This window comes from Poecilia latipinna, unplaced genomic scaffold, assembly GCF_001443285.1.
Source record: "Poecilia latipinna isolate Pla-1442-1.1 unplaced genomic scaffold, P_latipinna-1.0 Scaffold1022, whole genome shotgun sequence".
NCBI lineage: Eukaryota > Metazoa > Chordata > Actinopteri > Cyprinodontiformes > Poeciliidae > Poecilia > Poecilia latipinna.
Genome location: NW_015113638.1, coordinates 80885 through 96603, shown reverse-complemented (window position 1 = coordinate 96603; position 15719 = coordinate 80885). Strand labels below are relative to the sequence as shown.

Sequence of the window (15719 nt, the reverse complement as noted above, 5' to 3'; positions counted from 1 at the left end):
CGAGGGTAGTTTTGTGTTTCATTAATTCAATATACAGCGACGTGTTGGTGAAGAAACCTTATCGGAGCAGCAGCCACACGGAGCGGAGCAGCGGAGCGACACCGAGGATTAAAACCCCGTTAGAAAGAAAAACACCTCGAGTTTTTTTCAAACCGAGCGTGTTTTTAAGATGAAGACATCCTGAAGATGGGTTTAACGCATTTGGAGAAATAAAATCATCGAAAGGAGGTTTTTATTTTCTTTCTTTTTTTATTATTATTTTTAATATTCACCAGCAGCTGGAGTGAAACATCTGACTAAAGGAGACGTACAGAAAACCGGGAGGCATGTCGTCTGAAAAACACGGTAAGACTGAGACGCATTTTCTCTCTTTTTTTTGTCAGATTGGTTCACATTTTTGCTCCATCCTGAGCTGCTTGCTTCAGCGGGAGGATGCGCCGCTGTGTGGGTGCAGCATGAGGGGGAGAAAATCACCGCAGGGCCTCTAATTATCACTGTTAAAAGTGTCCCCGTCAGGGTAGTTTCGGGTCATTTCCACCCCGGCGACACGATTCCACCCGTATTTCATCTTGAACCACCCAGAATGTGGCGTTGAAATTCACAAAACCTCAGTTTTAATCTCTCATTTCCATCATTACGCACAAGCTTACGTACGTCTCCCCAGACTGTTTGATGTGGGTGTCCTCTGCATGCGCGTGCCTTTACTTGCTCGTGCCTCCGCTAATTAATCAATAATAAATAAATAAATAAATAATGACAGTAATAGCCGTGGGTCTGCAGCCATAGTTTCATTTAATATTGAGAGCGGAGACGGAGCTTTGCATCCAGAATAAACTGGAGCTGAAAACTGGAGCTGATACAGAGGAGGAGGGAAACAAAGGACGAGCAGCAGCAATAAAGAAATAAAACTGTCTGTTACATTGGTTCTGCATCATACGATTTATATCAAAACAGTTTCAGAAATTAATTTTAAAAAGCGACTTTCTATTACAGCTAGAAACTAGTGATCAGGTTCTGAACCTCCAAAGACACATAAAGACAGTTGCAAAGTTGGTCTTCTATCATTTCTAGGTTTTAAGGATTAATATCCCAGCAAGTTTTACATGTTTAATCTATTTTTGGTCTAGTTTCTAGTGTAAATATATTAGTGTTTAAAATAAGACAAAACTAAGTTACGAGTTACTTTTTAATAAGATATATGGGCTGTTTGAAGTCAGTAATTCCTTAACGTTGATGTTTAAAAGTTCTAATTCCACTGGCAGATTATTTTACTTATTACTTGGGAAAAATGCCCTTAATCCTCCAGTGGAACTAGTACTTATTTTTTCACTTCTGTAACCGATGCTTTTCTTCAAGTCATGAGTGTTTGGTTTAGTTTAGTTTATTTAGGATCCACATTTGGCTGCAGCTGCTCATCGGCTATTCCTACATCACGTGAATTACATCACTAAAACACTTTTTAGAGATTAAAAAAAAAAACAAACTGCTTTCTATTATAGCTAGAAACTAGTGATCAGGTCCTGAACCTCCATATACACATAAAGACAGTTACAAAGTCGGTCTTCTATCAGTTCCAGGATTAAAAAACTAATATCCCAGAAAGCTTTATATGTTTATTTATTGTACTTTTGGGTCTAGTTTCTAGTCTGTTAGTGCTTGAAATAAGACAAAGCTAACTTCCAAGGTACTTTTTAATAAGATATAGGAGATTGTTTTAAGTCAGTCATTCCTTAACATTGATTTTTTTTTTAGAAGTTAGTTTCACTGTCAGATTGTTTCACTTATTTCTTGGGAAAAATGCCTTTTTGTAAGTGAAATAATCTGCTAATGGGACTGGTAGTTATTTTTCCACTTAATGTTTTAAAAACCACCCTTGTGTTACAGCTATAAACTATAGCAATCAGGTCCTGAACCTTCAAAAACACATAAACAGTTACAAAGTTGGTCTATCATTTCTAGGACTAAAATACTAATAACCCAGCAAGCTTTATATATTTATTCATTTTATCTAGTTTCTAGTATAAATATCCTGGCATTTGAAATAAGACAAAATAAACTTACAAGTTACTTTTAACTTGTAGGAGCTTGTTTTAAGTCAATAATTCCTTAATTTTAAACAAGGATTATTTCACTTATAATATGGGAAGCATTTTGGTCCCATGTCACATGATTTACTTCCCTGGAACAGTTTATAGACATTAATTTAAAAACAACAATCTATTACAGCTAGAAACTAAAGTGACCAGGTGTAGTGATGAACCTTCAAAGACACATGAAGACGGTTACAAAGTTGGACTTCTATCATTACAAGAACGTTTCTAGGATTAAAGCACTAGTGTCACAGCAAGATCTAGAGAAACTCTACTGGTTCCAGAATGTGGCAGATTATTCACTATACATTCCAATCTGCCAATGGAACGTATAGTTCGAACTATACATTTTAATCAATATTAGAAAATTATTGAACAAGCTCCTGAAAAATTACTTTTCAGTTATTTTTGTCTTGTTTCAAGTGTACTGACATTTGCACTAGAAACTTCTACTTTGTAAGATTTTGTGTTTTTGCAGTGTGAAATATTTGGTTTGTCTCTCTCCGTCTCAAACTCGGTCAGATTAGATTATTGGTACGTTTGTAGTAATAACTACAAGAGCAGCAGCTTTAACTCTGCACTGCTTAACTGACTTTGTTCAAAATTTAGATTTTCAAAAATGTACCTAGAGGAAACATTTTAGTCTCAAATTTAAAAAGCTTAAATTTTGAAAAAATCAGCTGCAACACTCAGATTTAACGCGGTGAGCCAGACAGTTCTCTCAAATTGATCAAACTCATTTTAAGTATAATTTGTCACAAATAGATCAATATGTTATGGTGTATTGTTCTATTTGCCATTCAATCAACATATTACCAAGCAAAATCAAGCATCCTACTCCACAAAAAGTGCTTGTTCCACTGGCGGATTATTTAACTTTTAACGTGGGAAAAATATCTTGTTATGAGTGAAATAATTTGCCAGTGGAACTATTACCCTTTTAATATCAATACTAAGTTATTATTGACTTAAAACAAGCTGATAATTCTTACTGAAAAGTTACTTGGAAGTTAGTTTTGTCTTATTTTTCCCCCATTGAAAACTTAGACAATTCTGCTGAACATGTAGCATAATATCTTAATACTCATCTCCCTTCACTGCTCCGTATTGGATTTCTCCCATGTACTTTGATTCCCTCCACTGGGAAAAAAAAGCAGGCTGACTTTCTTGTAATTGTTCAATGGAAATTGTTATTGTTAGATATCAGAATATTTTTTACCAGTGTAGGTTGTTTTTCAGAATAAATGAGGAAACAAACATCAGCAGCAGTGTTTAATCCATTTGTTGCACAAGCTTATGTTTTGTGGATTATTTCACGTGAACGCTGATGTCTTGTGAGAAATGTTTTGCCTCTTGTTGCCCGTAGTTCCTGTAAGCCTTCAAATCTTCTGAGAAACATGAGGATAAAATTGCCTCTGGTTGCTTTTGCAAATAAACTGCTTGTCCCGTCTTTAACCTTCGCTGGGTGTCTCTCTGTGTTTCTGGTCCACTTCCTTTTTGTGACGGCCGTTAAGGAAACTCTATATAAAGCGAGAGTCGTCACTGCAAAAACACAAAGTCTTACAAAGTATTTTTGGTCTAGTTTCTATTGCAAATGTCTTTTTACACTTGAAATAAGACAAAACAAACTACCAAGTAACTTTTTCAAAAATATAAGATAATAATAATTCCTTAGTATTGACGAAAATGTATTAGTTCCTGTTGGATTATATTCATTTATAATATGGGAAAAAATTGCTCTAAGTGAAATAATCTGCCAATGGAACAATTACCTTTTTAAATTTAATATTCAGAAATTAATGACTGAAAACAAGCTCCTACACTACAAAAACAGAAAATCTTATCAAGCGTTTTGGTCTAGTTTCTAATGTAAATATCTTATTACACTTGAAATAAGACAGAACTAACTTACAAGTAACTTTTTCAGGATTGTTTTTAAGTCAATAATTTCTTAATATTGATGTAAAAGTATTAGTTCCACTGGCAGATTATTTTACTGAGAACATTTTTCTCATAAGTGAAATAATCTGTCAGTGGAACCGATACTTTTTCATCAATAATAAGGAATTATTGACTTAAAACAAGCCCTTAATTTGCTGAAATGTTACTTTAAAGATATGAGCTTGTTTTCAGTAATATTGAAAAAAATGTCCTATTAGAGGATCTAGTACTTTTAAAAAAATCAACATTAAGGAATTATTGACTTAAATGACACTCCTATATCCTGAAAAGTTAATTGAAAGTTATATTTCATTTGTACTAAGATATTTGCACTAGAAACTAGACTAAAATACTTGTTAAGATTCTGTGTTTTTGCAGTGCAGCCGCTCGGTTCAACATCCAGCATCCACCTGTTTCCCCCCTCTCTTCCCTCCTCCATGTCCCTGTCAGGCAGTATTATCTCAGCCCCCCTTTATGCTGTGAAAACACGACACTCTATCAGTCATTTTCTGACAAACACGGAGAGAACTCACAAGTGGGAGAAAGCAGACGAGATTCTCCACGATGAAATGCCACATGTCTGACTGATGATAAACAGAGATGAAAAGGGTATTTGTTTCATCGTCTTCATCCTGAGGTGTGAAAATGTCGACTGCTGTCATCATTAATGCTGAGATGGAGCAGGTTGGAGAATATATGGCCTTCCTGTACAATTCTGCTTGATTCTCATCTCCCTTCACTGCACCGCATTGGATTTCTCCCATGTACTTTGATTCCCTTCTCTGGGGGGAGAGGGGGGAGAGATTTGAAACTAAAAAAATGTAAATCTGAAAAACTATTTTGAAACTGAAAAGTAGTCGTGAACATTTCTTTAGGCCATAATGTTTGCTCAGTAATGTTTATTGTGAAACTGAAAAAAATTAAAGAGAATAAAATTAAACTGACAAAAATACAAAGATATTTGAAACAGAAAAAATACATTTTAAACAGAAGAATCATTTCAAATTGAAAATTATGTTTGAAATTAAGTTTGAAACTGAAATAGAAATTCGATACTAAAAAACGTAAAACCGAAAAACTATCTTGAAACTGAAAGAGAAAAGTTTGAAATTGAAAAAGAAATATCTGAGAAATGGTGTCAAAATTGATTTTCAGTTTTATTTTTTGTGAACATTTCTTTCACATCTACTTAGGCCGTAATATTTGCTCAGAAATGTTTGTTTTGAAACAGGATAAAAAAAAATTAACTGAAAAAAATATTTGAAACTGTAAAATAATTTTGAGAAAAAAATAATTATTTCAAATTGAAAACATTTTTAAAAATAAAAAAAAGTTTGAAACTGGAAAAGAATTAGCTGAAAAATAGTGTCAAAATTGCGTTTCAGGTTATTTTTTCCAAATGTAAAATTATTTTTAGTTTCAAATCTTTGTTCAGTTTCAAAATTATTTTTTCAGTTTTAAGAGTTTACTTTTCTGTTTTGAATATTTATTTCCAATTTGAAAACGAAAATTTTTTATGCAAACATTATGGCACCAATTTAGCTCCTTATGACATTTAGACGAGCTGCGTTCACATCGTGTCTGTTTACCGTCACTCTCCTTCTCTCAGGACTCGACGACTCCGGCCGTCAGACCATGCAGCCGCCCCCGTACCTCCCTGGCCCCCAGGATTCCAACATGCAGCAGCATCCCAACATGGCCGCCGTGCCGGGCGCCCAGCCCGGTTATCCCGCTCCGCCGCCGCCGCCACCTCCGGGCTCCGAGGGATACCTCCAAGAAACGACGTTCCACTTCGGGACTCCGGGCGCCGCGCAGGGCTACACGGTGCAGACCCAGGGCCCCGGAGGCGCCATCCAGCACCCGCCCGTGGGGTACATCCACCCGGGCTACCCGCTGCAGCTGCAGCCATGCACTGCTTACGTTCCCGTTTATCCCATGGCGTCGGTGAGTCACAGACCGACTCCGAAACTCTCTGAGATTTATTTTTTCTAACTTTTGTTTTGTTTTTATCTATAAACTTCAGGATTAGTGGTGCCACATTGAGGCAGTTTCATGTTGCGTTTATTTATTTTTAGGTTAAAATCTTGATTTTTAAGTCAACCTTTGCTTACTCTAACTAGAAATATTTGACGTTTTGGGTGAATCTTAATTGAAAATCCTTTACAAGTTTTATTTTTATCATCATCAATATTTTTGGTACATATTAGTATCGTTTTAGATTTAAAGGTAAAACGTTCACGGATTAGTAAAACAAGTTAATATCAAAGTTCGTCTGATTTCCAAAGTTTTCATTCAGTTTTATTTTTAGTCCATTTTATTAGAAAAAGATAAATATTTCAGAATAAATTCAAGATAGAAACATTTAGTTTTCTTTTTGGATCAATAAAGTATGTTTGAATTAGAATTTCAAATTTAATTTAAAAAGTTTGGAAACTTACCTTGAAAAGTGCTTGAATTCTACAATGGGAAAAGAGTGCCATCGCTGCTGTAAGCTTCAGTTTTAATAATCTAACCGCTCCATGTTCGGTCCGCTCAGGGTCAGCCCTACATGCCAGCAGCAGGAAGCCACCCGGGGATCCCCCCAGGCCAGATCCACCCCATGCAGATGCCCCCCAGCATCACCCTGATGGACCGCCGGCCGCCCCACGACTACCTGCCCATCGCCGTGCTAACCACCGTGTGCTGCTTCTGGCCCACAGGCATCATCGCCATCATCAAGGCAGTGAAGGTAAAACTCATTTTATTATTGTACCTTTATGTCAGAATAATAAGAACTGCTAATACTTTAGCGGATAATGACACTTTGGAAAATTTAACACATCTCTGACTTTGTGTACTAAACAGCTTACTTGTATTAAACAGCTGCCTCAGCCTTAACTGATGTCAGATTATAGATCTGTACGCTGAGTAATAAAAAGGCATAAATAAGCATAAATATCACTAATATTTCCAAAGTAGTACCACAAACAGCGCCCCAAAGTGATTTTTATTGCAAAAAAAAATCACAAAAACAATTGCGAAATTCTGGAGGGACTGGAAAGATGTTCAACATGATCTCATTTTAAGAATTTATTAATATTTTGAACAGGTTTTATCAACACATTCTGGCACAATCGGCCCTTTAAGAACATTTATGATCTTAATTTGGCCCTAAACAAAAATGAAGTTTGACACCTCTGCTCTAAAACCATCCAAACGTTGGGGAACGCTGCAAAACAAAATGCATAAAGTGTTTGGAGCAGCATAAGGTGGGAAGCTGTTTCAGTTGGAGCTGTGTGCCGGAGTTTTTCCATGCAGGACGCGGTGATCACAGCTCCTTGCGGTGGCTCTCCTCACACTTAATGAGTCCTGTTGTTCCATCTGTGTGACGGTAAACCGGGCTGACCAACATGCACTCAACATGCCACGTTACGTAACCGCACCACTGTCAGTGCAACGGGACAGAATGGATTTCGTCCTCCGGGCCGCTCAGCTGCCTGTGAGCTGAGCGGAGCTGACAGGCCGTGGAGGCGCCGGTCCGAGCGGTACAGTATGTGTGGCCGCTGCTCGGCCCCGGCGGCATGGGCGGGCACACAGTCAGCCGTGCCCGCCCTGACCTCGAAGCTGTTTAATTTATTTATTTATCTTTTACCTCCGAGTGGTCAGCCTTCTATTATTTTATTTTAATTTTATCTCGATTTACTCCCGCACTTCTCGTACTTGTTCCCCGCAGGGGTTTTTTAGCCGTTACAACTGTTTAAACCGTTGTTAACATGTCGTACCGTGTTTTTCCGAGCCGTCTTTAAACGCAACATGAGCGGTTACGATGCTAGCTCCCGCGGATTAGCAACCGAGACATTTTGCTGTGCAGATCTGAATCCCGGTGTGTTAGAAATTAAAATCATGACAGAAAACCAGCAAACTGCAAAGGCAAATAACTTTTGCAGTTTTCTCTAAACAAACCAAGTAGAGTAATAAGCTATTAGCTAGTTAACCCATGACAATATATGTTAAGCTAGTTAGCTAGAGCAGGCTACTAATTGTTGCTGTCTATCTTCAGAGGTGGGTAGTTGAGTAACTTGGGGGAGAAAAAAGTTTTACTGCACTGTACTTTTTACTTTTAGTAATAGTAATAGTGACATTATTCCTTCTACTAACACTACTACTAATGATTTTGCATTTAAAATACAAAGTGCTTTGTTCATGTACATCTGCAATATTTTGTTTTCATTAAAATCATAAAATCAAATTCAGTTTTTCTTCATTTAAAACCATTATTACACTGTGTCATCACAGAGTGAATTGTGAATAACTGCTACACATTGAAACTTCCATGATTTCAGAAAAAATGGGTGAAATCATTCCCTCCTAGAACATTTTCTGTACTTTTTACAGCGAAAATAAACAAAAATAGCCAGTTGCAGATTTTGAGGTTTAGGTAGAAATAGACTTCACAGATTGGAAACATTAGATTTTTGCAATATATAAGATAATATTTATAAAATCTGAGCATAATTACTCAACATTTTGTACATGTCACTGTTTACATCATTAGTTTTTGTATTAATAAGCAAAATGGATGTTTTATTTGAAAGTTATATGTTTGTTTATGTATTCATATTAAATTAAATACCTATTTACTGTGCCCCCTCCCTAAATAAGTGATCGCCATGCAGCAAAAATTTCTGTGGAGCCGGGTCTGTCGCTGCCGTGTGTTTTGTGTTTGTGTTGCATGCAGCGGCCTCTTCCTGCACATGCAGCCTGCGCTGCAGTGAAATCGATCCATACATGGTGCTGTCTTGCTCCCACTCATGCACCGTCTCGTTATGCAACGTGTTTCGCTCAGTTCGCCTCTCTTTTCCTGTCCACTGCTCAGGTGCGCATGGCGATAGCCCGAGGGGACATGGTGACTGCGGAAATAGCGTCCCGTGAGGCCCGCAACTTCTCCTTCATCAGCCTGGCCGTGGGCATCGCCTCGCTGGTGCTCTGCACCATCCTCACCGTGGTAGTCATCATAGCCTCGCAGCATCATGACGACGACTGGGACCCCTAACTGGTCCCGCTTTCCCAGCAAGAGCGTCTAAATATTATCTATCTAACTACTGTCAATCGCTTGGTGAGGAGGGGGGGAAAGGAAAATGCACCGCTTTTGCTTGTCGGCCCTTTCTGTACAGCTACCCACACAGTTTAAAGACCTAACCTGCTTCTATCAAACACCCACCAATGGCCAAAAATAGCAAGCGGTTGTTAAATAGGTCCAGAGTGACCACTTAATATTTGCTTTCATATTAAAAGTATGAGCTGCAGGATGGAGGCAAACCTTCTTGTGTTCGCGATCCATTTGTCTGCTGCTAATTGATGCAGTTAGGTAACCAACTGTAAGTCACTGTGTGCTTAATATTTCAACAACCGACTCACAATGTTCATTTATTACACTGCAAAACACTAAATCCAAGTATGTTTGGTCAGGTTTCTGCTGTAAATATCTTAGTACTCTTGAAATAAGAGAAAACTGACTTACAAGTAACTTTGTGTGAGCTTGTTTTAATCAGTCAAGCTTATTTGTAGAGCACATTCCAGCAACAAGGCAGCTCAAAGTGCTTTACATCATACACACACAAAAATAGAAAGCCATAAAGCAACAATTTCAACATTACGTTTTGCCAAGTCATTACAAATCAAAATGTTGGTTAGCGTTGCTTTAATTTTGGTTAAAAAGCAACTCCAAACAGGTGAGTTTTTAGTATGTAAAATTCTTAACAATTCCTTAATTTTGATAAAAAATTACTAGTTCCATGAGCAGATTATTAAACTTTTAGGAAGACATTTTTGTCATATTATAAGTGAAATAACCTGCCAATGAAACTACCACATTTTCATCAATACTAAGGAATTGTTGACTTAAAACAAGCTCTTAAATCTTGCTGAAAAATTACCTGTAATTTGCAGACGAAACCTGACCAAAAATACTTGGTAGGATTTTGTGTTTTTGCAGTGTAAGTCAGTTAAATTTACTTTTAGTCCTGCTCAGTGCATAATGCATCATTGCTGGAGCACGAAATAGTTTTTATTTGTTTTTATAAAGGTTTTCTGCTCCACAAGGCACTAATTTGTGAAGATGGATTGGCCTCTATGCATTTATACGACTATCATCATGCATGGGACCCATTCTAGTAATTAAGTAATGGGACTCAGATGGCGTGTCCTTTGGTTATGTAATGGTTCCTCCAAATCAGAGGCAGTTCAACTCTGGGTAATAATCGGGACCCGTACAGGTCTCAGATGAGCTGAATAATTTAAAATGATACTCATTTGTGTCCCAGCTAAGATTTATAACTGGTTTTACCGACACTGGTTGCATTGGCCCATTGTGAGCCCCAGCCTGAGGAAAACACACATGGGGCCCAACATGCAGCAGCATCAGAAAGTATTCACACCTCATCACTTTTTCTATTTTTTTTATTTATTTATGGATTTTGGTTTCGTTTTTTTTTCTTTCTTTTTAAACAAAACCCACACCAGATAGCCTACAATGACAAGATGAATACAAGTTTTCAGTCATATTTGTAAATTTAAACAATGTTAAAAAAGTAAAGGTAGTAAGTCGATATATATTCATATCTGTAGCTTAATATTTTTGGTTTTATCACCTTTGGCAGCTAGTTTAGTCCGACTGACTCCTCTACAAGCTTGGTTTGTTGTGTATTTTCTATTCTCTGCAGAACCTCGAGGTAAGTGCAGGTGGATAAGCGTGATGAATTCATTTATGTTTCCGGATAAATTTTAAAGCGCACATTGCTTGTCTATTTTGTAAAGGTTCAGTTGAATAAAATTCAGCATCAGTGTTGAAGTTTTGGTTACCGACTGTTAAGAATTGTTCAAGTATTAGTATACAAGACCTTCTTTTGAAGTGAGTTTATGCATTACTTTGTTAAATATTCTCAAAGTGACTCGTTTATGTGAAAGAATACAAGATTTTTTTTAGTTTTAAATATTTATTTCGATACCAGTAGGTGGCGGTAGAGGGCACTTTAACTTTATTTTTTGCCAACCGAGTGGAAGAAAACTGTTTAGACATAATTTCCGTTGTTCTGGGAGATCGACAGAACAACGCTGTGATTATCACCATGTGCTTATGTACTTTTATTTTTATCAGCAGCATAACACCATGACATAGAAGTGAGATTGTCATATACTTTGTTATTAATGGCTGTATGACATATCCTGACTATCCTGCTAACCAGTCAGAACGAACAGGGAGGTGAGTTTTATATGTTTTGTAGTTGACTGCAGCTGCGGCTAGAAAATACACTTAGAAACCAGGACAAAGCATATATATCCATCTAGTTCTCATTAAAAACAATTCACTATATTATTTTTAGTTGTATCTTGTGTATAAGCTGAACTGAGCTACTGTAAATGTCGCGGACCTCTTAATGCGCATGTGCACGCATGCGTACTCGCTGCATGTATGCTACTCAACAGAACATCGTTTCTTCTCCTGACGTGCTCCGTTTTCACCCCGATTTAATTTATTTAAAACAAGCTTACACGAACAAACCAAAACGGAAAGAGAAGAAGACACAAACATATAAACATAAAGGTATTGTAGAATATAAATCATAGTGTTAACATTAAATTGGATCTAAAGTGTTGTAAGGCCGATATAATTTGAATAGAAGCTAGCAATTTAGCATTAGCTTCCACTTAAAACGTGTTGGTAGGATGGTGTGATTATCAGTTGCTGTTTTTGTCCAGACATGATTCTAAAAAGTTTAATTTCAGTGTCATCAGACCAATTTCTCATAACAAAATGCACATTTCATAAACTCTCCAAAATTTCTAAAATCATGTTTCCCCCTTATTTTTTATTATTATTATTTTTTTATAAAGTAAACTATATTTAATTTGGTTTTTGGCTAAATCTGTAACAAAATGTGCAGAAAAAAAGAGGTTGTGAATACTTTCTGATGTTAGATGTCAGCAAACTTTGCTTTAATTTCCATAAAATGCCAGATGAGATAGCACTATTATAAATTATATGTTTTCTAATTTATTTATATATTATTTATTTTCTTATTTATTTAATCCTGACCCTTGCATCAACCTTGTCTGCTGTAATCTGTAGTGAGTCGTTGCAGCTATCTGATACTCTGAATTGGCTTACCGTTAGTACCTCGTGATGGTAATGATGATGATATTGCACTTTGTAGTAACCAGATAAAATGACACAGCTGTTTACATTTATAGATCTTATAGTGCATGATGAATATAAATCTAGGCTAATGGGCTTTTAGTGCAAAAGTAGCTGTGCTCCCAGCTGCTGATGGGAACATTTCCTAAAATATTCAATGGATTTGTGATGCAGTATTTTCCAAAGTGGTAAACAAGCTACTCCAAAAAAACAAGAAATGGAGACATAAATAGAAAGAATATACAGATTAGATCTGCAGATATTCTTTTTGCAAGTAATTTAGACGAGTTTTAGCCTTTATTTTCTGTGGCAGAGCTAATATTTACCCTCTAATACTCTGTTCTTAGTGCAGCAGTAGACATATGAGGTAACATAACCCTGCATGTCATCCTCAGTTTGTTTCCATTTGTCCTAAGTATTAAGGATAGATGTGTGCGTTTCTACAATGTAGCTCCGAACAGCAGCTGGGCTGTTGTCTCTGAGAGGTATCGTGGCTGTGAAGTCGCTCTATGAACTTTTATCTTAGGGTTATGAAATGAATGTTTCAAGTAAAAGAGAGAAAATATTAATGCCTACATTGTGTTGTAGCACTTTCTGCTCTATGAAAACTTTATCCCTCCCTGTGAGTCCCTAATAGGTCCATACTCTGATATGGACCTATTACATATCTCTTCTGCTCCACATTGTTTCTCTGCTTCTCCCTTTGATGATGATACTTTAAAAAATAATATAGTTATTTAAATTTATAGACAGTATTTTAAAAAAACGATATATGCTGTAGTTTGTAATTAAGAGTATTATTAATGGCGACGTGTTATTTTCTGTATATCTGGGAACATCTGGGCCTTCATTTATTAATCAGAAACAAGGATTTACCCTGCAGCTGTACTGTACTTCTTAAAAAGGAAATGTCATTCTTTTGTAAAATCAGTTGTGGGTTTATGTTTAAATTATTTTCTTTTACGAGTGTCATGAATTGTCTTAGCTAATTACTTACTTGGATGATATTTTTAGTCATTTCTAGTCATCATAAATAAAATTATTAGATTTAGGAAACAATTATTTTTTCACATTAGTTTGAAAATCTTTTTTCCCCTTCTAAATTAAATCATAATTTGAGAAATGTTCTTTTTATTATGACTATTTACTCTGATTATAACTTGATATTAGAATTTATTTGATTATCTGAATTATTTAAATGCAATAAAAGGCTAAGATGAAATGGGGAAATACTTTTCGGAGCACTGTAGGCTTTATATCAGTATATTCACCCTATGGGTAGGACAGTAGGTGTTTGAATTAATTAACTTTCTTTATATTGTTAGCATGACAGACTGTTGTACAGAGAATGCTAATAGGTTTAGCATGCTAATGGTTTTAGCATGCTAATGGTTTTAGCACGCTAATGCGCATGGGGAAGGAAATGTAGAAATAAACTGAAAGTTACCATCTACTTTTTTTTCTCAGTTTATTTACTTAAAATAAAAATATTTTACAGTGACGAATTTCTACAGGTTTGTGATTAAATTAAATTAGACAATGCCTAAATTGTCCCTCACTTTTCTCAGACGTTACTCTGACTGAATGGATCATTTCTGTGAATTTTCACTTTGTAAATTATTTTTTCTTTGCACAAAAAACCATAAGCTCGCTGTTAAATTGAGCCTGTACATGTTAGCCTAGCTAAGGTTAGCTCAGGCTAGCCTTACTGTCTCAAATGGTTTTTAACTGGCCTTCTCTCACCTCTTTGTTTTGTTTTAATCTTTGTACATATTTATAATATGTTATATGATGTCTTGGTTAGCATATTAGAGCTAGCAGTTGTATTGTATCCATTTTTGATAGACGACTAGCTGGTGCTAAAGCTAACAGCTGAAGCTACATTAGCTTAGCAACGCATCACTGCAAGAAAGCCAAATAAAATATACCTCTGAAAGTCTCAGATTTATATTGTATTTCTTAAAGTTATAGTGAACAGGTGTACATGCATCTTTATGCATTTTACACATTTTCCATGTTTTCCTGTTTGATAAATTCAGGCCCTGCTATTATATACAGACAATGATATTCAGTGTTCCAGCGTAATTGAGGCGCAGTGCTGTTTAGTATTATTATTATTGTAAAGAAGGCTTTGGCGGTGAGTGTGTTTCTGCTGAATATGGAGACTTCTGTTATGTGGCACTAGGCTGCATCTCCCTTTGTGCTTTACAGTAACTGCAGCTCAGAGGTGACTCCCTGTTTATTTCATTATCTTGAGTTTTTAAGGGGTTGCTTGTTCAAGGAGCCAAAAACTACCTGTGTAAACGTGGGGGTTTATTATTCTCATGTTTTGGGCTGTGTTGCACATGCATTGGTTGTTTCTGAGTTCAGTTGTTTGAGTAATGAATAAAAGAATAATTCTGGTTTGTGAACAAAATGTTTGGTGCCTGGTTTCTGCATCACCTCTCCATCCTCTGTCTCTGTGGCATCTCATCTCTCCCTCATCACTGGGATGCTATTTATAGTTGCCCCGGTTTTTCTTCCTCCCTACTCTGTCACAGAATGATACACAGAAGCTCTCACAATCTTGTGTTTAATCACAGGAGGTCTTGTGGCTATTTGTTTTGCAGCTGCTGACATTTCTGCACCACAGAAAAGATAATTATCTTCCCCCAAATCTTTCCACTGTAGAATTTAAATGATTGGATTTTGTTGTTTCTGCGAAAGATTAGCTGCTTTTAGTGGCTCCAAAAGCAATTTCATTAAACAACGACAGTCAGTCCTTTTCCCAGGGGCGATCCTAGCCTACTTGGGGCTTGGGCGAAAACATTCAGAACCCCTCCACCCCGAAAGGTCATTTAATCTTACATTTACCGAATCTTTTTTAATATCTCATTTGAAAAAATGTGTGATGCAGCACACCTCTTTATTTGTGGGGTGTTTAACAAAGTGCAACATCAAACATTTAAAATGACAGCTGGGATATTTTCTTTGAATGGATCATTTCAGATTTAGGTATGGAAGAAGATTATGATCAAAAAAGTCCTATGGAATGAATTAAGACCTAAAATGTCCATCATCTTCCTGAAGTTTTCAGTTTATAGATCTAAAAAGCTTCAGTTGCTACAAATTGGAGGTGTTTTCACCTTACACTGCAAAAACATAAAATCTTACCAAGTATTTTTGTTTAGTTTCTATTGTAAATATCTCAGCATACTTGAAATAAGACAAAATTAATTACTAGTTCCAATAACAGATTATTTCACTTACAGCAGGACATTTTCTCCATAAGGTTAAAAAGATTAATTTACTATTTATTTTAAATATCTTTACACATTTCTTTATATCAGAAATGCCAAGAAATGCACTGCAAAAACATACAATCTTAAGTATTTTTGTCTAGTTTCTAATTCAAATACGCTTTTACACTTGAAATAAGGCAAAAGTAAGTTATCAGCAAGACATATAAGCTTGTTTTAAGTAAATAATTGTTTAATATTGATGAAAATATAGTAGTTAAATTGGCAGATTATTTC

The 15719-nt window shown here is 36.2% G+C and overlaps 1 protein-coding gene across 1 annotated transcript; it reads left to right on the top strand.

Moving 5' to 3' along the window:
- Window positions 1–9315, top strand: prrt1 (proline-rich transmembrane protein 1). Its single transcript, XM_015050977.1, has 4 exons — window positions 1–345; window positions 5641–5975; window positions 6568–6759; window positions 8887–9315. The coding sequence occupies exons 1-4, from the start codon at window positions 327–329 to the stop codon at window positions 9061–9063; spliced, it is 723 nt and encodes a 240-aa protein (XP_014906463.1). The 5' UTR covers window positions 1–326; the 3' UTR covers window positions 9064–9315.
- The last annotated feature ends 6404 nt before the right edge of the window (window positions 9316–15719 follow it).

Bases quoted from the DNA above. Each gene is read 5' to 3' on its own strand.
- prrt1 (XM_015050977.1), top strand. The intron at 5,976-6,567 runs GTGAGTCACAGA...CGGTCCGCTCAG, and splicing joins CCGTTTATCCCATGGCGTCG to GGTCAGCCCTACATGCCAGC. The intron at 6,760-8,886 runs GTAAAACTCATT...TCCACTGCTCAG, and splicing joins CCATCATCAAGGCAGTGAAG to GTGCGCATGGCGATAGCCCG.